The following is a 27,438-nucleotide window of genomic DNA, read 5'->3' on the forward strand; positions in this document are numbered from 1 at the left end:
CCAACCTATCACACACAGCCTTGACACTAAAGTATCAAGATTGATTTCAGTGCTCCCTAATGTCCAGGACTCCCAGGTCCCCTCTGTCACCCTCATACATGACTTAGTTCATTGCCCTTTTTGAATCCATCTTCCATTCCTCCCAACTCAGAAGCCTAGGGGCCACTTTCTTTCAGCCATTAGGAGCCCCCCTTCACCTTCCTGCTGTGGGTCTCCCCTATGCACAGTGCCTCCCTTCTGAGGGTGACTGCCTTTCCTTCCCACTTTTTTTTTTTTTTTTTTTTGAGACAAGAGTCTCACTCTGTTGCCCAGGCTGGAGTACAGTGGCACGATTTTGGCTCATTGCAACCTGTGCCTCATGGGCTCAAGTGATCTTCCCACCACAGCCTCTCGAGTAGCTGGGACTACAGGTACACACCACTATGCCTACCTAGTTTTTTTTGTTTTTGTTTTTGTTTTTGAGACGGAGTCTTGTTCTGTCACCAGGCTGGACTGCAGTGGCGCTATTTTGGCTCACTACAATCTCTGACTCCCTGGTTCAAGTGATTCTCCTGCCTCAGGCTCCCGAGTAGCTGGGACTTCAGGCGTGCGCCACCATGCCCAGCTAATTTTTGTATTTTTAGTAGAGATAAGGTTTCATCATGTTGATCATGATGGTCTCGAACTCCTCACCTTGTGATTTGCCCACCTCAGTCTCCCAAAGTGCTGGGATTACAGGTGTGAACCACCACACCTGGCCTAGTTTTTGTAATTTTTTTTTTTTTTTTTTTTTTTGAGACGGAGTTTCGCTCTTGTTACCCAGGCTGGAGTGCAATGGCGCGATCTCGGCTCATGGCAACCTCCGCCTCCTGGGCTCAGGGAATTCTCCTGCCTCAGCCTCCTGAGTAGCTGGGATTACAGGCACGTGCCACCATGCCCAGTTAATTTTTTTGTATTTTTAGTAGAGGCGGGGTTTCACCATGTTGACCAGGATGGTCTCGATCTCTTGACCTCGTGATCTACCCGCCTCGGCCTCCCAAAGTGCTGGGATTACAGGCTTGAGCCACCGCGCCCGGCCAGTTTTTGTAATTTTTTAGAGGCAGGGTCTCAAACTCTTGTGCTCAAGCCATCTGCCCAACTTGGCCTCCCAATGTGCTAGGATTACAGGTGTGAGCCACCATGGCTGGCCCCACTTTTCTTATTCACTGCTTTCAGACTCTTCTCTGTCTCTTCTCTCAAAGTGAGCACTGACTCAGGTCTCTAGGTGATCACCACTGCTTCTCCTAGCTGCAGCCATCTACCAGCAGGTCACCATTGGTGTATCTCGAAGATTTCAGCTCCTGCCTCACTGCATCTAAAACTATCCCTGTCGTGATACTTCCTGATTCCAATGTCCATGAAGTTGATTTTCTGATGTCCTTACTTCACTGTTAAACTTCAGCCTTTTCTCTGCTGATAGTTTTGCCCTGCACCCTCCCCCAGCCAGTCATTTCCATTGCTATCCCTAAAACCATTCCACCCGTGATAAGCCCCTCCACTAGACTGTTGCAAGCATCCCTTCCTGAGCTAGTTGACTATTTAATACCTAGGTTTCAATAATCTCCTGCCTGAATCTTCCTTCATGCCAAATCTCAGCAGATGATTTTGGTTTCTGTTTCCCTGAGAAAGTAGAAGTAGTCAGTGGAGGCCTTCATAACATCCCTCTGCCTTCCCTATCCCCTACTGCAATTCCATTTTTTTTATATGAGTGGCTGGGCCTATGTACCAAGCCTGTCCCCCTCCAATACTTCAGGGCATTGCCCCAGCAAGTCTCCCTGTTTTGTATATCATCAGTTTTTCTCAATATACTAGATGATTCCTATCAACGTGCAAACATGCTTCCAAAACAAAACTCAATACTACATCTAACTCCTGTATTATTTCTCTGCTTCATGTTAGCAAAATTTCTTGACTTGTCTATTGTTGCTTTCTCTTCTTCCTTTCCATTCTTCCTTGAGCCCACTTCAAACTGACCTTCCTGCCACGTGACCGCACTGCTAGATGCAGAAGTTGAATCTCAGTTTTCTTCTTCCTTGATGTTATCAGCATCATTTTAGCCAGTGGATTACTTCCTCTTAGAAACATGTTCACTGGGCTTTCAGGATGTCTGTGTTTCCTTCTGCCTCTTTGGCCTTCATTTCAGGGCCCCTTTGCTGTTTCCTTCTCCCCTCCCTTGTTCCTTTTTATTTATTTATTTATTTATTTATTTTTAAAAACTATGCCTTGCGGCCGGGCGCTGTGGCTCACGCCTGTAATCCCAGCTCTTAGGGAGGCAGAGGCGGGAGGATAGCTTGAGCCCAGGAGTTTGAGACCTGCCTGGGCAATATAGCGAGACCCCGTTCTCCACAAAAAAGAAAAAAAACAAAACAAAAAAAAAACAAAACTATGCCTTGCTCTGTCACCCAAGCTGAAGTACAGTAGCGCAATCTTGGCTCATGCAACCTCCACCTCCCAGGTTCAAGTGATTCTCCTGCCTCAGCCTCCCAAGTAGCTGGGATTATAGGCAGGCATCACCACACCCAGATAATTTTGTATTATTAGTAGAGACGGGGTTTCTCCATGTTGGTCAGGCTGGTCTTGAACTCCTGAGCTCAGGTGATCCACCCGCCTCAGCCTTCCAAAGTGCTGGGGTTACAAGTGTGAGCCACCACACTTTATTTATTTATTTATTTATTTGAAACGATGCCTTGCTCTGTCATCCAGGCTGGAATGCACTGATGTGATCTTGACACACTCCAATCTCTACCTCCCAGGTTCAAGCGATTCTCCTGTCTCAGCCTCCCAAATTGCTGGGATTAGGCACCCACCACCACGCCCTCCTAATTTTTGTATTTTTAGCAGTAATGGGGTTTCACCATGTTGACTAGGCTGGTCTTGAACTCTTGACCTCAAGTCATCCGCCCACCTCAGCCTCCCAAAGTATTGGGAATCCAGTCATGAGCCACTGTGCCAGGCCCCTCTCTATTTTTTTTTTTTTTTTTTTTTTTGAGACAGAGTCTCAGAGTCTCACTTTATTGCCCAGGCTGGAGTGCAGTGGCGCAATATCGGCTCACTGCAACCTCCACCTCTTGGTTTTAAGTGATTCTCCTGCCTCAGCCTCCCAAGTAGCTGGGATTGCAGGTGTGCAAAAACATACCTGGCTAATTTTTGTATTTTTAGTAGAGCTAGAGTCTCACCATGTTGGCCAGGATGGACTTGAACTTTTGACCTCAAGTAATCTGCCCATCTTGACCTCCCAAAGTGCTGGGATTACAGGCATGAGCCACCGCACCCAGCTTCTTATTTCTTAATGTCAGGATACTCATTTCTTATTTTTTTACACTTTCTTAGTGGTCTCATCCAGGCTTTAAACACCACTAGTATTTAAGGTTATAGTTTTAAGGCTACAGTTTGATGAGTTTTAAAAAACATATATACCCTTGTAATCATCACTGCAGTCAAATAGAACATTTCTTCCTCTTCAGAATATTCCCTCATGTCTCTAGGCAGTTCATCCTCACCCTCCTATAACTGCCCATTAGATTCTTCTTGCCCACTGTGCAAACAAAATCAACTCACCGAGACTGAGGCATTGCAGTAAAGAAAGTTTAATTGACACAAGGCTGGCCACACTATGCAGGAGATGGAGTTATTACTCAATCTCCCTGAAAGCTCAGAACCTAGGGATTTTTCAAAGATAGTTTGAAAGATAGTTTGGTGGGCAGGGAGGCAGAGTAGGGGGCATGTTGGTTGGTTGGGTTGGAGATGAAATTATAGGGAATCAAAGCTGTTTCCTTGTGCTGAGTCAGTTCTTGGATAGGGAGCCACAGGACTAGTTGGCATGTCCAGGTGGGGCCATCCAGTTGTTAGAAATGCAAAAACCTGAAAAGACATCTCAAAAGGCCCATCTTAGGTTCTACACTAGTAAGAGAGGAAGTTGCAAATCTTATGACCTCTGGAATAATGACTGGTAATTAAGTAGAATTCAGGCCCTTATCCTCCTAATTTGATGTCCTTTCATTAGTTTTATAAGAATAGTTTAGTTTTGGGGAAGGACTATTATTTAAACTATAAACTAAAATTCTCCCAAAGTTAGCTTGGTCCATGCCCAGGAATGAGCAAAGACCACCAAGCTGTGAGGCTGGAAAGATGGTAGAGTCATGTCGGATTTCTCTCACTGCCATCCTTTCGTGAAGGCAGTTTCAATCTTAGCTCTGGGAAACCAGCTGTCTGCTGTCTGACACCATGCATTAGAATTGTCTTTTCAAAGAGTTTCATCTACATAGAATCACAGTATTCTATCCATATGCTGCCTTTTGCATGTGGATCCTGGCTTCTTTTGCTCCCAAGTATTTTTTAAGTCTCATCCATGTTGTAGCAAAGTGTAGCATGTATCGGTGCTTTGCTATTCTTCTTTTACTGAGTAGCATTTCATTATGTGAATGAGCCAATTAGTGATTCTGTTCACCTGCTGATTGACATTAGCTTGTTTGCAGTTCTTAGCTATTATGAATATGGCTGCTGTGGCTGTTCTGTTACAAGGCTTTTTGTGTCTGCCAGTTTTCATTGAGGTTGTGAGATGGGCCCCAGGGAGAAGGGGTTTGCCATTGTAGGCAGTCAAATAGGGTAGGGATCAGGTTGTCAGTCAGTTCCGTGAAATAAATCTGAGAAAGTCAAATTCAGAGAATTGAGCTTGTTGGACAGAGGAGGGAGGGAAGGGAATGAGGGTGGGTCTGAGGTCCCCAGCAGCACAGAGCCCATGGGCCATGGAGTTAGGGACATCCTGGCGGACCCTGAAGAAGCTGCTCTGCCTGCCCTGGCACCAACCCTGCAGAGGGACAAGGCTTCTCTGCAGGGGGATAGGACAGCACAAAGTAGGAAGCACCTGCACACACGGCAGGGTCTCTGGGGGTGGGGAGGAGTCTGGAAAGAGATTTGTACCGCAAGAGGGAGGGTCCCTGTGGAGAATTGGAGACTGAATTGCAAGGAACCTGTTCAGGTTTTTTAGCCAGAAGTCAGCAAGCTTGTCCATGCTTCCCAAACTCCTCATCCTAAACATCACCCTGGGGCTTCTTAAAAACACAGATCCCTGGCCCCAACCTAGTTCCACGGAGCCATAAATCTCTATTTTCAGCCAGTGCTTTGGAGACTCTTGTCATCATGGGAGCAGACATCTTGTACAGGCTGTGGTTTGACCATTGGTCCTGACAGAGTTACTCTATACAGGCAAGGAAAGCCAGCTAGGCTTGGAGTTATTTTGGGTCCACCTTGGGCAGGGCCCAGGCAAGGCTGCTGGAGACCCAAACCTGGCCTCAAGCTATGATGACCCCGCAGGAGGAGGACGTGTTAGTTCAAGCTGCATGTGGCTGAGAGGAGTAGCCCCAGGATCCCCTCACAGTGCTTCAGGACTAAAAAGAGATGTGAGAGAGGAGAGTATTGGACATTTCCCCCTGCTACTGGAAAACCAACAATTAGGAAGTAACCCAGACTTTTATGTTGGAGAATATCTTACTGCAAAGTGCCACCTTCCCGATGACAGATAAGACTCACAGGGACCACCCCACCCTTTTTCTTACCTAGAATAAGGCCAGACACAGACTCTCCAAATTTCTGGTTGTTGTTTCATAAATGACAAATTAGCTAGACTGTGTCCATAGCCATCAATCAGGACAAGATGCCTATTGACCTTGACTTGACCAGGCTTCTTACACTTCTCCCCTATCACAGACCTCTGATCTTTGACTCACCACCTAGGTCACCACCTAGGTCAGACTACAGCAGCCCGCTCTAGAGTCACCTGACTCAGGCGCCTTCTGCCCCACAATCCTGCCTTCCTAGTCTTGTTTGCTCCTCGGATACCTTTCTGCCTGACCTTTCAGGCACTTGCAGATCTTACGGTTGGAAAGTTGTTCCTGCTGTCATGTCTTCCTCCCACTGTGCCTTACCTAAGCTCAGTTTTGTTTTCTGTCTGGCAGAGGTTGGCTCAGAACCCTGGTTCTGGGTCTGGCCAGAATCCATTTCAGGAGACTGACCCCTCGCTGGGTCTGTGGAGCTGCCCCAAACAGAGCCTAAGCTGGATCGGGGCATTCCATGGCCCCAGGAGCCACTGAACAGTGTCAACCAGGAGGGATAGAGAATCCTCTGGCTGCTGTGCGGAAAGGCTGGTGGAAGCAACTGTATGGGCAGGAAGACTGTGAGGCTGTTGTAGGTGTCCAGGCACAGGGTTGCATCTAGATGGGGGTGAGGCCCTTGCGGAGGGAAGTGATGAGACACTCCAAACTGCAGATTCAAAAGCTCAGCAGAGGCTGGGCGCAGTGACTTATGCCTATATTCCCAGCACTTTGGGAGGCCGCGGCAGGCAGATCACTTGAACCCAGGAGTTCAAGACCAGCCTGGCCAACATGGTGAAACCTCATCACTACTAAAAATACAAAAATTAGCCGAGTGTGGTGGCACATGCCTGTAATCTCAGCTACTCAGGAGGCTGAAGCATGAGAATCACTTGAACCCAGGAGGCGGAGGTTTCAGTGAGCCAAGATCGCGCCACTGCACCCCAGCCTAGGCAACACAGTGAGACGCTGTCTCAAAAAAAAAAAAAAAAAAAAAAAAGCTCAGCAGAACTCACGTAGGATAAACAAAGAAAACCACACCACAACAAAAGAGAAACATAAGCAGCAAAAGTTGGTGGTCAAGGTGGAGAAGCTTGGATCTCACATATGCTCTTGTCATAAAAATGAAAAACTCTTAACTTTAATGAATTATAAATTCATAATTAATTCCAAGGGACTCCCTGTTTTGCCAGAGGTAGATGCAGTGGAGGCACCATTGCCAAGGTCTCCCAGGCCCTGTGCAAGGTGTTCCCTGAGCTGGGGAAGCCATACCCTCCTGCACCTTGTCAGGATTCACCTGTGCCAGGAGAGGCTGTTTCCATATGAGCAGGGAGGTTCCTTGGCTGAGCTGAGCTGCTACTGGAAGGGATTCTTCACCCAGGAGGGGAATCTGGGTGCTGAGGCAGAGCCTCAGATTCTGTCAAGGACTGGTAGGCAGCTAATATTGACAGCAGCCTCAGGGTCAGAGGCCTTCTGGGTGCCATTCATGGCTGCACTCAGTGCAGAGGGCCTGGGAGGGTATTCAGGGGTGGTCAATGCCTCTGGTCTCAGGTCTGTCCCAAGGGCACCAGAGGCCTGGCTCTGTGTAGCCCGCTAAGCTCATCCCATGCCTGCTGGTGGGGCCCCAGGGAGAGTGGGGGCTCACAAGTGCCTTGGTAGAAGGGCAGCTGGTGGTGCTGCCAGAACATGAAGAGCCTAGCAGGTGTTGAGACCGAGGATGTGTCTGAGGGGGCTGAACTGTGAACGGTGATGTTTACATGTGACAGGGACTTAGTGGCCATAAGAAAACCAGACTAGCCGGGCGCGGTGGCTCAAGCCTGTAATCCCAGCACTTTGGGAGGCCGAGGCGGGTGGATCACGAGGTCGAGAGATCGAGACCATCCTGGTCAACATGGTGAAATCCCGTCTCTACTAAAAGGTGCAAAAAAAAAAAAATTAGCTGGGCATGGTGGCGTGTGCCTATAATCCCAGCTACTTAGGAGGCTGAGGCAGGAGAATTGCCTGAGCCCAGGAGGCGGAGGTTGCGGTGAGCCGAGATCGCGCCATTGCACTCCAGCCTGGGTAACAAGAGCGAAACTCCATCTCAAAAAAAAAAAAAAAGAAAGAAAACCAGACTATAGGCTGGGCACGGTGGCTCATGCCTGTAAGTTCAACATTTTGGGAGGTCAAGGCAGGCAGATCCCTTGAGATCAGGAGTTCACTGCTCAACATGGCAAAACCCCATCTCTACTGAAAATACAAAAATTAGCTGGGTATGGTGACTTGCACCTGTAGTCCCAGTTACTCGGGAGGCTGAGGCAGGAGAAAAGCTTGAACCTGGGAGGCAGAGGTTACAGTGAGCCACCGCACGCCAGCCTGGGCAACAGAGCAAGGCTCTTGTCTCCCAAAAAAAGAAAAACAGGGCGGTGAGGAGGCGGGCCCATGTGCTGATCCCACGTGGGTGACTGTGCCACGCAGCGTGGTGCAGTGCAGGGTTGCCATGGCAGAGCTGCAGTAGCTGCAGGTGCGGTTCACAGTGGACTCCACGGTGAAGAGTAGAGAGAGTGAACATTCAGAAGATGCAGGATCTTACGCTCTGGTGCAGCGCCAGCGGCTGTGAGGACAGCCAGGCCTCCATGTAGCAGGTGCACCAGTGCATTGAGCGCTGCCATGTGCCTCTGGTACAAGCCCAGGCTTTGGTCACCAGTGAATTGGAGAAGTTCCAGGACTGCCTGGCCAGGTGCGCCATGCATTACAACAACAAAGCCAAAGATTCAATAGACGCTGGGAGTAGGGAGCTTCAGGTGAAACAGCGGCTGGACGGTTGTGTGACCAAGTGTGTGGCTGACCATACACCTCACCCCTCATTCCTCTTATCCATTGGGAAATACCAGTCAGTGCCAGTGGCTGAGGGCAAGGATATATTTTTATAAGGAATTGGGAATTTTAGTCTTTAAGCAAAGTTTATGAATGAAGAAATTAAGGATGGCAAAAAAAAAAAAAAAAAGAAACAGATTGTTCCCCAAGAATGCCACCAAGGTTTCTGAGCTGTGGATTCTAGAGGCCCATGACTCAACCCCTGTTCCTGGAGACAGAGTGTACGTATGAGGAAGTCCTCTCTGACTGCCTCCTTGAGGCCCAATATCAGAATACCATATGTGCAAAGCCCACCTCCATAAGCCTTAATGGGAACTGGGCCCAGGTCCTGGTGGCACAAATTATGGGTGAGGACTGGGCCATTTAAATAGCCCATACCAACCAGATAAGTGTACACTGGGTTCCTTCAAAGGTAAAGGCAAACTGAGGCTGTGACTGACTAGCATAGATACTGAATTAAACGTGTTGACCAGAACCATCACAGAGAAATAGCCACTGGGCACCCTTTAGGTATCTATCATTTGGGTATTAGAGCCTCAGTGGGGTAACTTGAGCACTGAGGTTTTTTTTTTTTTTTTAATTAAAAGAAAATTGAGACATAGTCTCACTCTGCGGCTGAGCTGGAGTGCAGTGACATTCACTGCAGCATCAACCTCCTGGGCTCAAGTGATCCTCCCGTCTCAGCCTCCCAAAGTGTAGGGATTACAGGCATGAGCCACTGCACCTGACAAGCGCCAAGGTTTTGATAATAGTCAAGCACCCTTAATGGCTGGGAACCTTTATGACTGGCCATGTAGGACTGCAGAAGGAGCAACAGTGGGAATAATCCCTCTTTGAGTAAATCTTGAGGGTCAGGCTGAGGGCCGCAGTTCCTTGTCCAGGTGACGGTGTGGCAAGTTTGCAGCACAGCTGAGGCAGCTCCTCAGTTACCCACTCTGTGCTCTGGATGGCGGGACCAGGGCTCGACTGGTTCCCATGTTGCACCCTGGTCCAAGGTGAGCTGGTCCAAGATGAGCTGGTCTATGCAAACCTACCCCCAAAGTCTGAGGAAACCTGACAAACCCAGTTTCTCAGAAAGAAACATTTAGCAGGGACTTATGAACAGAAGCTACATCTCAGGTGGAGGCAAGACAAGTTGATGGATCCCAGAACCAGGGCTTCTACACTGTAGGGAGATGTAGGGTCCAGCCCTACAGGGTCCTATGAGCCCCTCTCTGCTGTGTGGAGACCAGAAACTGTAGAAATAAAAGACACAAGACACAGAGATCGAGAAAAGAGAGTTTGGGCCCAGGGGTCCACTGCCGACCAAAGCGCAGAGTCCAGCAGTGGCCCTGAATGCCTGGACACTCTGACTTTTATTGAGCACAAAGCTGGGGGCAGGTTAGGTAGAGCGTGGCATTCGTGGTCGGCGACTGGAGGCAGGGTAGATAGGGTGTGGCAGTGATAGGTTCAAGTACATCACGCGTCATACAGGTAGGGACTTGGGAATTTCTAATAGCCGAGATGAGGGAAGGAGCATAATGCGTCAGCAGTTTTCCATACTTGTTAAGAACAAAGACATTAAGATTTGTATTACTTTTACTGATTGTCTCTTCTAAGAAAAAAGGAACCAGGTGCAGAAGTAGAACATGAGAATGGACACAGAATGTGACAACTGAAGCACAGCATCACATAGAGACATTTAAGCCCCTGGATGTCTGCAGGCCTACCTGACAGCGTCAGGCCTACCTCAAGAGCTTGGAGGAGTAGAGTTTTCTCCTAACTCCCCTGAGGAAGGAGATGTCTCGGCCATTTTGGACGTCTCCTTCCCTAGCTGGCTAAACAGCAGGCACTTTAAAAGCACTCGCGCTGCCGCACAGCCAAGGGACTCTTCAGTAGCCCTTAAGTGGGCGTGTCAGAGGGCTTGCCTGAGGGCCATTTTTTTTTTAAATTTTGTTTAAAGACGGGATTTCACCATGTTGGTCAGGCTGATCTTGAACTCCTGACCTCAGGTGATCTGCCCGCCTTGGCCTCCAAAGTGCTTGGATTACAGGCATGAGCCACCGTGCCCGGCCGAGGGTCATTTCTTTCACAGTGTCACCCCAGGTTCACGCTTCCGACCATAGAGGCATTAGTAAAAGAATTAGGATCACTTATGAATAACTAAGATCACATATGAATAATAACTACTATGGTTATATTTCTAGTTACTTTCTTCTTCATTATTTATATGGAAATAGGCTGAGACTTCTGGCTCCTGCCGCCGCACTTCCGGGATCACCCCCTACAGGAAGAGTGTACACGTGCTTCAGTGGGAGGTGTAGGGCAAGTGCTTAAGGGCAGGATTTGTGGAGAGCACCTACTCACATGCAAGGAACCATAGATAAGATAGAACTCTTAGCAGCATCCGGGAACCGGGTTTAATCAGAAGTAAGCGGCCGGGCGCGGTGGCTCAAGCCTGTAATCCCAGCACTTTGGGAGGCCGAGGCGGGTGGATCACGAGGTCGAGAGATCGAGACCATCCCGGTCAACATGGTGAAACCCCGTCTCTACTAAAAATACAAAAAATTAGCTGGGCATGGTGGCACGTGCCTGTAATCTCAGCTACTCAGGAGGCTGAGGCAGGAGAATTGCCTGAACCCAGGAGGCGGAGGTTGCGGTGAGCCGAGATCGCGCCACTGCACTCCAGCCTGGGTAACAAGAGCGAAACTCCGTCTCAAAAAAAAAAAAAAAAAATCAGAAGTAAGCCTGGTAGGACTAGGCATGATGGCTCACATCTGTAATATCAGCACTCAGGGAGGCCAGACGGGAAGGTCGTTTGAGCCCAGGCATTTGAGACCAGCCTGAGCAACATAATAAGACACTGTCTCTACAAAAAAAAATTTTAGACCAGGTGTGGTGGATGATGCCTGTAATCCCAGCACTTTGGGAGGCTGAGGCGGGCCCCTCACTTGCGGCCAGGAGTTCAAGACTAGCCTGGCCAACATAGAGAAACCCCATCTCTACTAAAAAATAAAAAATTGCAAAAAAACTTAGCTGGGCATGGTGGTACGCACCTGTAATCCCAGCTACTTGGGAGGCTGAGGCAGGAGAACCGCTTGAACCTGGGAGGCGGATGTTGCAGTGAGCCAAGATTGTGCCACTGCACTGCAGCCTGGATGACAGAACAAAACTCTGTCTCAAAAAAAAAAAAATTATTTCTAGATTTTAGAACCCTCTATGTTACATTTTGTGAGATTATTAGTTACCTTTTCAGACATGTTCTAGATATGCACAAACTGACTGGAGGTACAAAAATGTATTTTTGTAGTGTATACTCATGTAAACAACATAGAAACTGAATCTGTTAAGCTACTACAAACAGTTCTGAGATTAACTCCAAGTTCCACACACTTAAGATCTGATGAGGTGTCAAAGAGAAATTGCACCCAGACACTTCTTTGACATGGGAAGGAAGACTTTATTCAAGGCTATAGCAAAAGGGGAGTGGTTGAACTCTGAATGCAGGAGGGATGTTTGGGGGTTTTTGTACACAGGCAGGGTGAGGGAGAGGACAGAAAACTCCAAAAGAAATATGGTTATCTACCAAGGATGGGTGAAAAGGAACTGAACTGGATGTTAAGGGTCGGGGAAGGATTCTGCTAAACTGGCTTTAGCTTGCTTCTTGCTAAAAATGAGCTCAGTAGGCCACGGATAGCAATAAGGCCTAGTCTAGAAGACAAGTGTGACTGAAGTTTGGTCATGGAGTCTTTTTTAGAGGAATGCTCAGGTGAACTTAGAAATGGACTCGATGGACAAGCGCAGTGGCTAACACCTTTGGTCCCAGCGCTTTGGGAGGCTGAGATGAAAGGATCACTTAAGTCCAGGAGTTAGAGGCCATAGTGAGCCATATTTGCACCACCCCAGCCTGGATGACAGAATGAGACCCTCCCTCTACAAGAAAATTAAAAAGAAATGGACACAAATCTGGGAAAACTGGTCATTTTCCATATGGCCAGTTTGTTTCTGTATGTCCACAAGACATTAATGAATGCATTCCACCAGACACAATTTTGATTTATATGGACAGGCATTATCTACATTACTCTCAAATATCTACAATTTAACTTTTATCTCCTAGGAGGTATAAAATTTCTTAGTAAATGACAAATGAAAGCTGAAATGGTCTGGATGGAGGAGCCAGTCAGAGCATCTGCTCAATTCTAAAGACTTTCACTGTCAGGCTTGGTGGCTCCTGCCTATAATCCCAGCACTTTGGGAGACAGAGGCGGGCAGATTGCCTGAGGTCAGGAGTTTGAGATGCCTGGCCAGTGTGGCGAAACCCTGTCTGTACAAAAAATGCAAAAATTGGCTGGGCTGGTGGCAGGCGACTGTAATCACAGCTACTTGGGAGGCTAAGGCAGGAGAATTGCTTGAACCTAGGAGGCGGAGGTTGCAGTGAGCCAAGATTGGGCCGCTGCACTCCAGCCTGGGCGACACTCTATCTCAAAAAAAAAAAAAGACTCGCACAGACTGGGAGTGGGGTTTACACCTCTGTTCTCAGCACTTTGGGAGGCCAAGGTGGCCAGATCACTTGAGGTCGGGATTTCAAGACCAGGCTGGCCAACATGGCGAAACCCCGTCTCTATGAAAAATACAAAAATTAGCCAGATGTGCCTGTAGTCCCAACTGCTTGGGAAGCTGAGGCATAGAGAATGGCTTGAACCGGGAGGCAAAGGTTGCAGTGAGCCAGGATCATGTAGCACTGCACTCCAGCCTGGGCAACTGAGCGAGACTGTCTCATAAATAAATACTTTCACAATTTTATACCTGCTGTGTCTCCAGAATAGACGTAGCTAGAGAAGCCAGTGAACTCATTCCACGTTCAGCCAATTATACCAGCAGCTTAACACAGCTACTCAGGTATTTATACAATCCTATTTGAACAACAAAATACTCTGTGTACATCTCCAGTCAAACAGTAATTGAACGAGGAACAAGCAATAGTTAGTCTCAGCCAATACCTTGATCTTATTATTTATTTATTTTGAGATGGAGTTTTGCTGTTGTTTCCCAGGCTGGAGTGCAATGATGCTATCTCAGCCCACGGCAACCTTTGCCTCTCAAGTTCAAGTGATTCTCCCACCACAGCCTCCTGAGTAGGTGGGATTGGCTAATTTTGTATTTTTAGTAGAGATGAGGTTTCTCCATGTTGGTCAGGCTGGTCTCAGACTCCTGAACTCAGGTGATCGGCCTGCCTCGGCTTCCCAAAGCGTCTGGCAACACCTTGATTTTAGTAGGGAATCAAGGACTTCGGAAAATGTGAACTAATAAATGGGTGTGGCTTAGACTGCTGAGGCTTGTGATAATTTGCTAGGCAGAAATAGAAAACCAACACATAGGTGGGTAGAGAAGCCACTGGACCAGAAGATTCTCAGCATTCTATTTTCTGACATGAGCTGCCTAATATATAAAAAAATTTATATTAATCAATTATGTCAAATTATTTATTTATTTATTTTTTAAGAGACAAGGTCTCACTCTGTCATCCAGGCTGGAGTGCAGTGGTGCAATCACAGCTCACTACAGCCTTGGACTCCTGGTCTCAAGCAATCCTCCCACCTGGATCCCAAGGAGCTGGGACTACAGGTACATGCCACTACATCCAGCTAATTTTTGAAAAAAATATTTTTAGAAGGCCGGGCACAGTGGCTTACGCCTATAATCCTAGCAGGCAGGTGGATCACCTGGTCATGAGATCTTGACCAGCCCTGGCCAACATGGCGAAACCCCATCTCTGCTAAAAAAACAAAAACTAGCCAGGCATCGTGGCATTTGCCTGTAATCCCAGCTACCTGGGAGACCAAGGCAGGAGAATCGCTGGAATTCAGGAGGCAGAGGCTGCAGTGAGCCAAGATCATGCCACTGCACTTTAGCCTGGGCGACAGAGGAAGACTCCATCTCAAAATAAACAAATAAATAATAAAATATTTTTTGTAGAGACAGAGTTTCACCATGTCACTCAGGCTGGTCTCAAACTCCTGGGTTCAAGCCTTCCTCCCATCTCGGCCTCCCAAAGCACTGGAATTACAGGCATGAGCGACCATGCCCAGTCAACATCCTATTTCTTGTTGCCTAGGCTGTAGGGCAGTGGCATGATCATGGGTCACTGCAGCCTCGAATTCCTGAGTTCAAGTTGATCCTCCCGCCTCAGCCTCCCAACGTGCTGAGATAACAGGCACTGCGCCCATCCTGTTGGTGTTTTACAATCATCCCTCGTATCCATGGGGACTGGGTTCCAGGGCCTCCCATGGATACCAGAATCCACAGATGCTCAAGTCCCTGATACATGTTGTATTTGCATATAATTATGTACATCTTCCATCATACTTTAAATATCTCGGGATTACTTATGATGCCTAATAACAAGAAATAATGTACGTTATCACAAATGAATTTTTTTTCTGAACATTTTCTTTTTTCTTTTTTGGAAACAGTGTCTCGGTTTGTCACCCAGGATAGAGTGCAGTGGTGCGATCTCAGTTCACTGCAGTCCCTACTTCCTGGGTTCAAGCAATTCTTCTGCGTCAGCCTTCTGAATAGCTGGGACCACAGGTGCGTGCCACCACACCTGGCTAATTTTTATATTTTTAGTAGAGACAGGGTTTTACCGTGTTGGCCAGGCTAGTCTCAAATTCTTTACCTCAAGTGATTCACCCACTTTGGCCTCCCAAAGTACTGGAACTATAGGCGTGAGCCACTGCACCCGGCCTTTTTTTTTTTTTTTTTTTCAGACAGATTCTCACTGTGTCACCAGGCTGGAGTGCAGGGGTGCGATCTCAGCTCACAGCAACCTCCACCTCTTGGGTTCAAGTGATTCTCATGCCTCAGACTCCCAAGTACGTGGAACTACAGGTATGCACCACCATGCCCAGCTAATTTTTGTATTTTTAGTAGAGATGGACTTTTGCTGTGTTGGCCAGGCTGGTCTTAAACTCCTGGCCTCAAGTAGTCTTCCCACCTTGAACTGCTAAAGTGTTGGGATTACAGGCGTGCACCATCGTTCCTGGCCCCTTTTTCTTGACCATCTTCCAAGTGAAGTTGGTGGAAATCACCGATGGGAAACTATGCATACAGAGGGCTGACTATAATTGAGTTCTTTCTGCCTCCTCACTAATCTGCACACTGCAGGCAGGGACCTGGTCTCATCCATGCCTACATCTGCAAGCACTGCCCACTTACACTGAAGTCTCCCCATTGGTCAGCCTGGTTCCGTGAAGGAACTCCATTTCCACAGCAAGGACTGACCTCACACTGATGGCTCCGGGTCACTGCCCAAACATTCTGAAAGGAGCAGAACTTCCTGGTTCCTCAGATAAATACAGGGCAAATGCTGGACTGTAGCTAAGTATTTCCTTCATCCATAGGATAAAATACGGACAATTTGTGAGTGATGGACAAGGTTCAGAGTGGTTTCCTCTTTTTCTTTTTGTTTTTAATGGAATGCCCACTTCATTTATGCTTGGTGGATGCAGATGGACTCCATCCAGCTGGAAACATAACAGGCTTACCAGGTAGCTTCAACCATTGGTTTTACTTGACTCAGGAGAATTGAAAAGCTGTTTCAGGGGAAATTTAAAAAGAGTAATTACAATTCACCTCAAAAAGTTTTCTTTTCAAGGCAATAAACAGTCACAACCACCCAGAAACATCACCAAAGAACCCAAAGTGTTCTTTCGTAAAACCCAATTATCTGGGATTCAAGGGGCTGCCTCCAGATCGATGGGTGAGTCATTGAATTTCCCATTCAGTGAAGTGAGAATCATAGCCTGGAGTCCTTTTGTCTGCCATATGAATGTGTACTATGTGCGTGCTGGTAGAAAGATCCATAAAATATAGTATAATTGGGCCGGGCGCGGTGGCTCAAGCCTGTAATCCCAGCACTTTGGGAGGCCGAGGCGGGTGGATCACGAGGGCGAGAGATCGAGACCATCCTGGTCAACATAGTGAAACCCCGTCTCTACTAAAAATACAAAAAAAAACTAGCTGGGCGTGGTGGCGCGTGCGTGTAATCCCAGCTACTTAGGAGGCTGAGGCAGGAGAGTTGCCTGAACCCAGGAGGCGGAGGTTGCGGTGAGCTGAGATCGCGCCATTGCACTCCAGCCTGGGTAACAAGAGCGAAACTCTGTCTCAAAAAAAAAAAAAGTGTTTCTGGTTTTGAATTCTATTCCCCTCTGTAAGGACAAATATGTTAACTGAAAGATAGCTAAAATGAAAATTTTTGAGCACTTCTTTTCTTTCCATTTTTAGCAATGATTCAGCATAGACCTGCTCTTGTTAAAGTAATTTTAATTTCGGGCGTAGCCTTCAGCGTTGCCCTGATATGTGGGATGGCAGTATCCGGTATGATATAGTAAGTATCCACTTACTGACATCTACTGTCCTCAAGTAAGACATAACAAGTCAACTGACGATCATGTAGTGTGAAAGGGTGATGATGGTATTTCTTATAATTGCTAAATCATTATAGTGCATACAAATTTCCAGATTAGTGTTTTCAAAATGTGGATTGTACTCACGTTGGGTCATGATACAAAGAAAGAAAGAAATAGAGAGAGAGAGAGAAGAAAGGAAGGAAGGAAGGAAGGAAAAAGAAAACAGGACAGAATACAATTCAGCAGAATAGAAAATATCAGAAAACATAAATTATTAATGTAAAAGGCTGATGTTTAAACTTTTCAAACACACACGTGAGACAGGCACACACACAGAGACACACAGTTGTGAAATATATTTCTTACTGGGAGTCATGTTCAAAAATGTTTGAAAGACACGGTATGAGATGCTGGCATCCTCCCAAAATTCAGTATTTTATTTTATTTTACATTTCGTATTTTACTAGGGACTGGGTTTTGCCATGTTGCCAGGCTGGTCGTGAGCTCCTGGCCTCAAGTCATCCACCCACTTTGGCCTCTCAAAATGCTGTGATTACGGGTGTGAGCCATCATTCCCAGCCCCCCCAAACATGGCCTCCCAAAGTGCTGGGATTATGGGTATAAACCACCATTCCCCCAGAATTCGGTATTTTAAAATGAACTTGAGGCCAGGTGATGTGGCTCACGTCTGTAATGCCAGCACTCTGAGAGACCTGAGGTTAGGAGTTTGAGACCAGCCTGGCCAATATGGTGAAACCCCGTCTCTACTAAAAATACAAAAATTAGCTGGTCGTGGTGGCGGGTGCCTGTAATCTCAGCTACTCAGGAGGCTGAGACAGGAGAATTGCTTGAACCTGGGAGGTGAAGGTTGCAGTGGGCAGAAATCGCACCATTTCACTCCAACCTGGGCGACGAGCAAAAACTCTGTCTCAAATAAATGAAAATAAAATGAACTTGCTACGTTGGAAGGAATCTCAATAGTACATCGCAGAAAAGAGTGATCACACTGTCTTTTGCTAAAATGTGTCAGTGCAGTCTGGGGTAATAGCAGCTTTGGGGGAAGATACCTCACCATCTTCGCAAATAAAGCTTTAGGTCAAGCTCTTTCAAGTGATATAATCGTTTTGAAATTCACAGTAGAAAAGGGTGAGACATACTGTGACCTCATGCTCTTCTGACCAAACCAACAGACTCTGACTCCTACTTTATGATTCCATGCTAGGATTCCATTCTATCCTACCAGAAACAGCTTGAGAAGTACATGATTGCTGGCTTCATTAGAATTAAGTATGGCCGGGCACGGTGGCTCAAGCCTGTAATCCCAGCACTTTGGGAGGCCGAGGCGGGTGGATCACAAGGTCAAGAGATCGAGACCATCCTGGTCAACATGGTGAAACCCCGTCTCTACTAAAAATACAAAAAATTAGCTGGGCATGGTGGCGCATGCCTGTAATCCCAGCTACTCAGGAGGCTGAGGCAGGAGAATTGCCTGAACCCAGGGGGCGGAGGTTGCGGTGAGCCGAGATCGCGCCATTGCACTCCAGCCTGGGTAACAAGAGCGAAACTCCGTCTCACAAAAAAAAAAAAAAAAAAAAAAGAATTAAGTATGAAAACAGGAGCCATATTGCCATGTGTGGGTTATTTTTTGGGATAGCTATGTTAAGACCACCTTAGATAGGTCACAGGAAGGCAAAGTGAGATTAAATGTAACGGGAAAAATTTTGGTAATGAGAGCATAACCTGCGTGCTTGCTTGTGGGTTATGTCCACTACATCAACTTAATTTATGTAACTGTATAGGCCGGAGGCAGTGGCTCACGCCTGTAATCCCAACACTTTGGGAGGCCAAGGCGGGGGTGGATCCCTTAAGCTCAGGTATTTGAGATCAGCATGAGCAGCATGGTGAAACCCTGTCTGATATAAAAATTTGTAAAGATATAAAAATTAGCCAGGTGTGGTGGCATGCACCTGTAGTCCCAGCTACTCAAGAGACTGAGGTGGGAGGATGGCTTGAGCCCAGGAGGTGGTGGTTGCAGTGATCTGAGATCGTGCGACTGCACTCTAGCCTGGGAGACAGAGCAAGACCCTGTCTCAAAAAAAAAAAAAAAATGTTACTGTAGCTTCTGTATAATTTCATTATTGTAGACAAAAATATTAATAAATATAAAGTTTTCTAAGACAACTCAGTAAAACATATCTTCTGGACACTGAGTGTTCAATTGAGTTGTTGAGCTAGTCAGTTCTTACTGTTTTCACATTCGTATTAGCACTAAGCTATAGTAAAGCCTCAGGCCAAAACCAAAAGAAAAAAAAACCAAAAAACCACCTGTTCAGAAGTAAAGTTTTATGTAGTTTTTAGTGGTTCATTTTTTTCAGAAGTAGATTTTGAAAGAAACCCCATCTCTACTAAAAATGCAAAAAATTAGCCAGGCGTGGTGGCGCGCACCTGTAATCCCAGCTACTTGGGAGCCTGAGGCAGGAGAATCGCTTGCACCCAGGAAGCGGAGGTTGCAGTGAGCCAAGATCATGCCACAGCACTCCAGCCTGGACAACAAGAGTGAGACTCCATCTCAAAGAAAGAAAGAGAGAGATGATTTGTCTTGATTACAGATTTTTTGTCAGCATCTTTAGTTTTTTTTTTTTTTTTTTTTTTTTTTTTTGAGACGGAGTTTTGCTCTTGTTACCCAGGCTGGAGTGCAATGGCGCCATCTCGGCTCACCGCAACCTCCGCCTCCTGGGTTCAGGCAATTCTCCTGCCTCAGCCTCCTGAGTAGCTGGGATTACAGGCACGTGCCGCCATGCCCAGCTAATTTTTTGTATCTTTAGTAGAGACGGGGTTTCACCAGGTTGACCAGGATGGTCTCGATCTCTTGACCTCGTGATCCACCCGCCTCGGCCTCCCAAAGTGCTGGGAGCATCTTTAGTTTTGAACCCAACGTGAGTGCCTTGTTCATCTCTAGTCCTGGCTTTGATCCATGCTTTGGGATGATCAGAGTTACACCTTACTATAGGAAAGGCCTGACCATATAGACGTTTGAGATCTAACCAGATTAGTCTGGTTTCAAAGTCTTATTTCTGTACCCACCCCACAAGCAACTCCTTTCCAGTCAAAATGTGGCATGATGAAGAAATGAATTATTCACCATGAAAACTGTGCTTCTAAATTAATTTACCATTCTCCAGTCAGCTGGCACAGGCTGAGGAAAGACAGCGGCTTGAGTCACTTTATAAGAACATCAAGATACCATTATTAGGAGGCAACGAAGAGGGCTCAGAGAATGAGGATGAGTCGAGGCACCTACTTCCAGAGAATGAAAAGGAGCTGGAGAAGTTCATCCACTCAGGTAGAGTGACCTGTCAGAGCCACTCACAGGAAAGCCGGGCTGGCCACAGTGGCTTCGTTTTCAAAGGGAAAGATAAGTGGGAGTTAAGAGAGTTGGAAGTAAAGGAGACAAATATTCACAGCCACACTTCGAGACATGAACTTTTCTCATCAAATCATACAGATGGGTAAACAGCTGTGGGGTTCCTCAGCTCCTTTTGCAGGGCAATTCCATGGATCTAACAGAGTTCAGGAAACAAACTTTTCCCAGCACAAAACATTTCCCTTAAACATACTCATTACCATGATGTTATCCTGCATTCAGAACACAGACAGGCAGATGTTTCACCTGAACCATCTGTCTCCATCTGATGTGAAAATGGGATCCAGACACACAAAATAGAGGCCACTGCCCCAGGGTAAAAGTTCCCAGCATGCCATGCCCACCACAGACATGTTCTGTTGTCCTTGTGAGAAGAGAGTGACATTGCTCATTTAAAACTGATTTTTAGGCCGGGCACGGTGGCTCAAGCCTGTAATCCCAGCACTTTGGGAGGCCGAGGCGGGTGGATCACGAGGTCAAGAGATCGAGACCATCCTGGTCAACATGATGAAACCCCGTCTCTACTAAAAATACAAAAAATTAGCTGGGCATGGTGGCACGTACCTGTAATCCCAGCTACTCAGGAGGCTGAGGCAGGAGAATTGCCTGAACCCAGGAGGCGGAGGTTGCGGTGAGCCGAGATCGCGCCATTGCACTCCAGCCTGGGCAACAAGAGTGAAACTCCGTCTCAAAAAACAAAAACAAAAACAAAAAAAACTGATTTTTTTTTTTAATACAGAGTCTCGCTCTGTCACCCAGGCTGAAGTGCCATGGTGTAATTTTGACTTACCACAACCTCTGCCTCCTGAGTTCAAGCAATTCTCATGCCTCAGCCTCCCTGGTAGCCGGGACTACAGGCATGTGCCACCACACCCAGCTAATTATTTATATTTTTAGTAGAGACAGGTTTTCGCCATGCTGGTCAGGCTGGTCTCAAACTCCTGACCTCAGTTGATCCACCTGCCTCAGCCACCCAAAGTGCTGGGATTACAGGCATGAGCCACCCACCTCACCTGGCCTTAAAATTGATTTTATAGAAGTTCTTGTTTGTTTGTTTATTTTTATTTGTGTGTGTGTGTGTGTGTGTGTGTGTGTGTGTGTGTGTGTGTGTATTTTGAAACAGAGTCTCCCTATGTTGCCCAGGCTAGAGTGCAGTGGCAAAATCTCAGCTCACTGCAACCTCCACCGCCTGGGTTCAGGTGATTCTCCTGCCTCAGACTCTCGAGAAGCTGGGATGACAGGCATGAGCCATGACTCCTGGCTAATTTTTGTATTTGTAGTAGACATGGGGTTTGACCAGTTAGCTAAGCTGGTCTTGAACACCTGACCTCAACTGATTCACCTGCCTCAGCCTCCGAAAGTGTAAGGATTATAGGTGTGAGCCACTGCTCCTAGTCTTTTTTTTTTTTTTTTTTTTTTTTGAGATAGAGTCTTGCTATGTCACCCAGGCTGGAGTGCAGAGGTGTGATCTTGGTTCACTGCAGCCTCAACTTCCTGGGCTCAGTCAATCCTCCCACCTCAACCTCCTCAGTTGCTGGGACTACAGGTGCACATCACTATGCCCGGCTAATTTTTTTTTTTTTTTTTTTTTGAGATGGAGTCTCACTTTGTTGCCCAGGCTGGAGTGCAGTGGCGCCATCTTGGTTCCCTGCAACCTCTGCCTCCTGGGTTCAAGCAATTCTTGTGCCTCAGACCCCCAATAGCTGGGATTACAGGCATGTACCACCACATCTGGCTCAGTTTTGTATTTTTAGTAGAGACAGGGTCTCACCATGTTGGCCAGGCTGGTCTTGAACTCCTGACCTCAAGTGATCCACCTGCCTCAGCCTCCCAAAATGTTGGGATTACAGGTGTGACCCACTGCACCCAGCTAATTTTTGTATTTTTGGTAGAGACGGTTTTCACCATGTTGCCCAGGTTGGTCTTGAACTCCTGACCTCAAGTGATCTGCCTGCCTTGGCCTCCCAAAGTGATAGAATTACAGTTTCCAGCCACTGCGTCCAGCTAATTTTTGTATTTTTAGTAGAGATGGTTTTCGCCATGTTGCCCAGGTTGGTCTCAAAATCCTTGGCTCAAGAGATCTTCCTGTCTTGACCTCCCAAAGTGCTGGGATTACAGTTGTCAACCACTGAGCCCTGCCTAGAAGTTCTGAGATTCTTGGATAACTGTTTTTTTTTTTTTTTTTTTTTTTTTTTTTTTTTGAGGCAGAGTTTCGCTCTTGTTACCCAGGCTGGAGTGCAATGGCGCCATCTTGGCTCACCGCAACCTCCGCCTCCTGGGTTCAGGCAATTCTCCTGCCTCAGCCTCCTGAATAGCTGGGATTACAGGCACGCGCCACCATGCCCAGCTAATTTTTTTGTATTTTTAGTAGAGACGGGGTTTCACCTTGTTGACCAGGATGGTCTCGATCTCTTGACCTCGTGATCCACCCACCTCGGCCTCCCAAAGTGCTGGGATTACAGGCTTGAGCCACCATGGCCGGCCAGATAACTGTTTTTTAAAAATCTAGAGAGAAACCTATGGAGAGTTCAGTATCTGATTGAGTCTTACTAACCATCCCTCACATGGACGTTCTCTCTAAAAACTCCAGACATAACACCTTTGGAGGCTGAGGCAAGCGGATCACGAGGTCAGGAGTTCTAGACCAGCCTGAACAACATAATAAAACCCTATCTCTACTAAAAATACAAAAAAAATTAGCTAGGCATGGTGGCACTTGCCTATAATCCCAGCTACTCAGGAGGCTGAGGCAGGAGAATTACTTGAACCCAGCAGGCAGAGGTTGCAGTCAGCTGAGATTGTACCACTGCACTCCAGCCTGGATGACAGAGTGAGACTCCATCTCAAAAAAAAAAAAAAAAATCCCCAAACTCCAGACATAACCAGAAAGAGAGGCAGAATGTCCAGAGCAGGAGAGATCACTGATGCTCACTGAGGCAGACAGCTTCGTCATAACCTGTAGAAAATGTTTTTCCAGGCCAGGCATGGTGGCTCACTCCTATAATCCCAGTACTTTGAGAGGCCGAGGCAGTTGGATCACTTGAGGTCAGAAGTTCAAGACCAACCTGGGATACATGGAGAAAACCGTCTCTACCCAAAATACAAAAATTAACTGGGCGCACTGGCTTGCACCTGTAATCCCAACACTTTGGGAGGCCAAGGTGGGCGGATCACTTGAGGTCAGGAGTTCAAGACCAGCCTGGCCAACATGGTGAGACTCTGTCTCTACTAAAAATACAAAACTGAGCCAGATGTGGTGGCACGTGCCTGTAATCCCAGCTGCTAGGGTGACTGAGGCACAAGAATTGCTTGAACCCAGGAGGCAGAGGTTGCAGGGAACCAAGATGGTGCCACTGCACTCCAGCCTGGGCAACAAAGTGAGACTCCATCTCAAAAAAAAAAAAAAAAAAAAAAAAGCCGGGCATAGTGATGTGCACCTGTAGTCCCAGCAACTGAGGAGGTTGAGGTGGGAGGATTGACTGAGCCCAGGAAGTTGAGGCTGCAGTGAACCAAGATCACACCTCTGCACTGCAGTGAATCACGAGGTCGAGAGATCGAGACCATCCTGGCCAACATGGTGAAACCTCTACTAAAAATATAAAAATTAGCCAGGTGTGTTGGCAGACACCTGTAGTCCCAGCTACTCAGGAGGTTGAGGCAGGAGAATCACTTGAATCCAGAAGGTGGAGGTTGCAGTGACAGTGAGCTGAGATCGTGCCTCTGAACTCCAGCCTGGCAACAGAGTGAGACTCCATCTCAAAAAAAAAAAAAAAAAAAAAAGGAAAGAAAATATTTTTCCCAATGTCTTTTTCCCTCATTGGATTATAACCTTTCTACATTCTCCTTTTACCAGGCATTTATACAACTTGAATACACAATGTGGAAAAATAATTTTAAAATTTGATTTTCACCATCCTCATCAGACAAATAACAATTATGAACCCCCTGAAAATTCCACCATTGGTACCTCTATTTTTCCAGGCTTTTCTCTTCATCTCTTTTGTCTCCATGTTTATTCCCTACTTATTACTATCTCAGTAACATCATTTCTACATTTTAGTTATTAGATCAAAAAGCAGGAAAAATATTAAGAAGAAACTGAGTGAAGAGCGAAACTGAGAAATAGGAAAAAAAAACAAACAAAAAAACAAAGAATGGGACACATAATGGACAGTAGATGACTTGTGAATGCAGATGCCAGAGGTGCTAGCTGAGGCAGCGGAGGAAGAACTTAGCATAGTGGGAGACTGAGCACGTGGCAGGGCTTGCTCCCAGAGAGTCTTGTAGAAGAGGACATCAATGAAAGAAGCACCAGTTGTGTATCCCAGAAAATAAAGCCAGATGATATAGCAACTCTTGCTTATTGACTCTCATGGTTCATGAATAATTATAACTTAATTGGAAAATAGAAAAAAAATCCAACTTTGTTAAGGGTGAAAGAGTAATTGTCAGGATTTTCTTTTCTTGCTCCTGACCAAAAATAATGCACAAGTAATTTTGGGAGGCTATCTTCTAGACCATGCCAGGGGAAAGCTTTCATGAAGCACAACTTTCCTGGTGAGATTACCTGTGAGTTCCATACCTTGTCTACGTTATACACATTAGGAAACTGAGGATGTGGAAATAAATGTGACTCCGGATTCAAACACACTCATTGTTAGCCAGGTGTGGTGGGCGCCTGTAATCCCAGTTACTCCAGAGGCTGAGGCAGGAGAATTGCTTGAAACCAGGAGTCGGGATTGCAGTGAGCCGAGATCGCGCCACTGCACTCCAGCTTAGTTGACAGAGTGAGACCCTCTCAAAGAAAGAAAGGAAAAGGGGCGGGGGAGGGAAGGAAGAAAGAAAGAGAAGGAGGGAAAAAACACAATCATTCAGGCCAGGCACGATGGCTCATGCCAGTAATCCCAACACTCTGGGAGCATGAGACAGATGGATTGCTTGAATCCAGGAGTTCAAGACCAGCATGAACAACATAGTGAGACCCTATCTCCAGAAAAAAATAAATACACACATTGCTGTCAGCTTCCAGCTCTCTTGAGGGAAACAGGCCTATAGGCAAGGAGCTAACAAACACAGCCAGAAGTAGCAAGGGGACACCAAGGGCTGTGGGAATGCACAGAGGCAAGATTGAGTGAAATGGTGCAGCTGCTTTGGAAAACAATCTGATGGTTCCTCAGAAAGTTAACATAGTGTTACTATATGCCCAGCAATTCCACTCCTAGGTATACATGCAAGAGAAGTGAAAACACATATACACACAAAAACCTGCACACTAATGTTCTCAGCAGCAGCATTTATAAGAGCCAAAAAGTGGAAACAACCCAAATGTCCACCAATAAGTGGATAAACAAAATGTGATCTATCTGTACAGTTAAAATATTTTTCAGCAACAAAAAAGAATGGAGTACTTATGCATGCTACAATATGAACAAACTCGAAAACATTGTGCTAGGAGCAAGAAGCCAGACACATATTGTGTGATTCTGTTTTTACAGAATGCCCAGAATAGGCAACTGCATAGATACAGAAAATAGATTGGTGATTCCAGGAGCTGGGAGAGTTGAGAGGGGGAAGACTGCTTGTGGGTATGAGGTTTCTTTATGGGGAATGAAAATGTTAGAGGCCAGGCACAGTGGCTCATGCCTGTAATCTCAGCACTTTAGGAAGCTGAGGCAGGTGAATTGCTTGAGCTCAGGAGTTTGAAACCGGCCTTGGCAACATAGCAAAACCCTGTCTCACAAAAAATACAAAACTTAGTTGGACATAGAGGCATCCGCCTGTAGTCTCAGCTGCTTGAGAGGCTAAGGTGAGAAAGGATGTCTTGAACCCAGGAAGCAGAGGTTGCAGGGAGCCAAGATTCTGCCACTGCCCTCCAGCCTAGGCAAGAGAGCCAGACTTTATCTCAAAAAGAAAAGAAAAAGGGGGCCGGGCGCGGTGGCTCAAGCCTGTAATCCCAGCACTTTGGGAGGCCGAGATGGGTGGATCACAAGGTCGAGAGATCGAGACCAACCTGGTCAACATGGTGAAACCCCGTCTCTACTAAAAATACAAAAAATTAGCTGGGCATGGTGGCGCGTGCCTATAATCCCAGCTACTCAGGAGGCTGAGGCAGGAGAATTGCCTGAAACCAGGAGGCGGAAGTTGCGGTGAGCCGAGATCGCGCCATTGCACTCCAGCCTGGGTAACAAGAGCGAAACTCCATCTCAGAAAAAAAAAGAAAAGAAAAAGGGCCGGATGCAGAGGCTTACACCTGTAATCCCAGCACTTTGGGAGGCCAAGGCAGGTGGATACCGAGGTCAGTTCAAGATCAGTCTGGCCAAGATGATGAAACCCCATTTCTACTAAAAATACAAAAGTTAGCTGAGCGTGGTAGTGGGCACCTGTAATCCCAGATACTCCAGAAACTGAGACAGAGAATCGCTTGAACCCAAGAGGCAGAGGTTGCAGTGAGCCAAGACGTCGCCATGCAGCCTGGATAACAGAGCAAGACTCTGTCTAAAAAAAAAAAAAAAGCCTAAGAATGGCTATTATTTTTTCCACATTTATTGAGGTGTAATTGACTAATAAAAATTAAATATATTTATGATGTACAATTTGATGTTTTGAAATATGTGTAGACTATGACATGACTACCACAAACCAGCTCATTCATCTATCCATCACCTCACGTAGTTATCTTTTGTGTGTGTGTGTGGTGAGAACATTTAAGATCTACTCTCCTAAGGATATAATAACAATTTTTTTTTTGGAGATAGCGTCTTGTTCTGTTCCCCAGGCTGGAGTGCAGTGGTATAGTCACAGCTCATTGCAGCCTCGAATTTCCAGGTTTGAGCAATATTCCCACCTCAACTTACTGAGTAGCTGGGACTACAGATGCACCTAACCACTTCACCCCACTAATTTTTGGTTTTGTGTGTGTGTGTTTTACTTATTACTATCTTTTTTTTTTTTTTTTTTTTTTTTGAGACGGAGTTTCGCTCTCGTTACCCAGGCTGGAGTGCAATGGCGCGATCTCGGCTCACCGCAACCTCCGCCTCCTGGGTTCAGGCAATTCTCCTGCCTCAGCCTCCTGAGTAGCTGGGATTACAGGCACGCGCCACCACGCCCAGCTAGTTTTTTGTATTTTTAGTAGAGACGGGGTTTCACTATGTTGACCAAG

General features: G+C 46.6%; 1 protein-coding gene across 1 annotated transcript; it reads left to right on the forward strand.

Annotated features, from left to right (window-relative positions):
• Nucleotides 1–271: 271 nt before the first annotated feature.
• On the forward strand, nt 272–27,290 carry C14H19orf18 (chromosome 14 C19orf18 homolog). The gene is made up of 5 exons (XM_074385817.1): nt 272–15,994; nt 16,102–16,230; nt 16,707–16,833; nt 20,038–20,198; nt 24,340–27,290. Exons 1-5 carry the CDS (start codon nt 15,874–15,876, stop codon nt 24,396–24,398), a joined length of 597 nt encoding a protein of 198 aa, XP_074241918.1. The 5' UTR covers nt 272–15,873; the 3' UTR covers nt 24,399–27,290.
• The last annotated feature ends 148 nt before the right edge of the window (nt 27,291–27,438 follow it).

The sequence above is a fragment of the Saimiri boliviensis genome, chromosome 14 (genome assembly GCF_048565385.1).
Source record: "Saimiri boliviensis isolate mSaiBol1 chromosome 14, mSaiBol1.pri, whole genome shotgun sequence".
In the NCBI taxonomy this organism is placed as follows: domain Eukaryota; kingdom Metazoa; phylum Chordata; class Mammalia; order Primates; family Cebidae; genus Saimiri; species Saimiri boliviensis.

Excerpts from the sequence above, each read along its gene's own strand:
- C14H19orf18 (XM_074385817.1), top strand. The coding sequence starts at position 15,874 with ATGGACAAGGTTCAGAGTGGTTTCCTCTTTTTCTTTTTGTTTTTAATG. Across the intron at positions 16,231-16,706 it reads GTCATTGAATTTCCCATTCA|CACTTCTTTTCTTTCCATTT; the intron begins GTGAAGTGAGAA and ends AAAATTTTTGAG. Across the intron at positions 20,199-24,339 it reads GGAGAAGTTCATCCACTCAG|TTATTAGATCAAAAAGCAGG; the intron begins GTAGAGTGACCT and ends TCTACATTTTAG.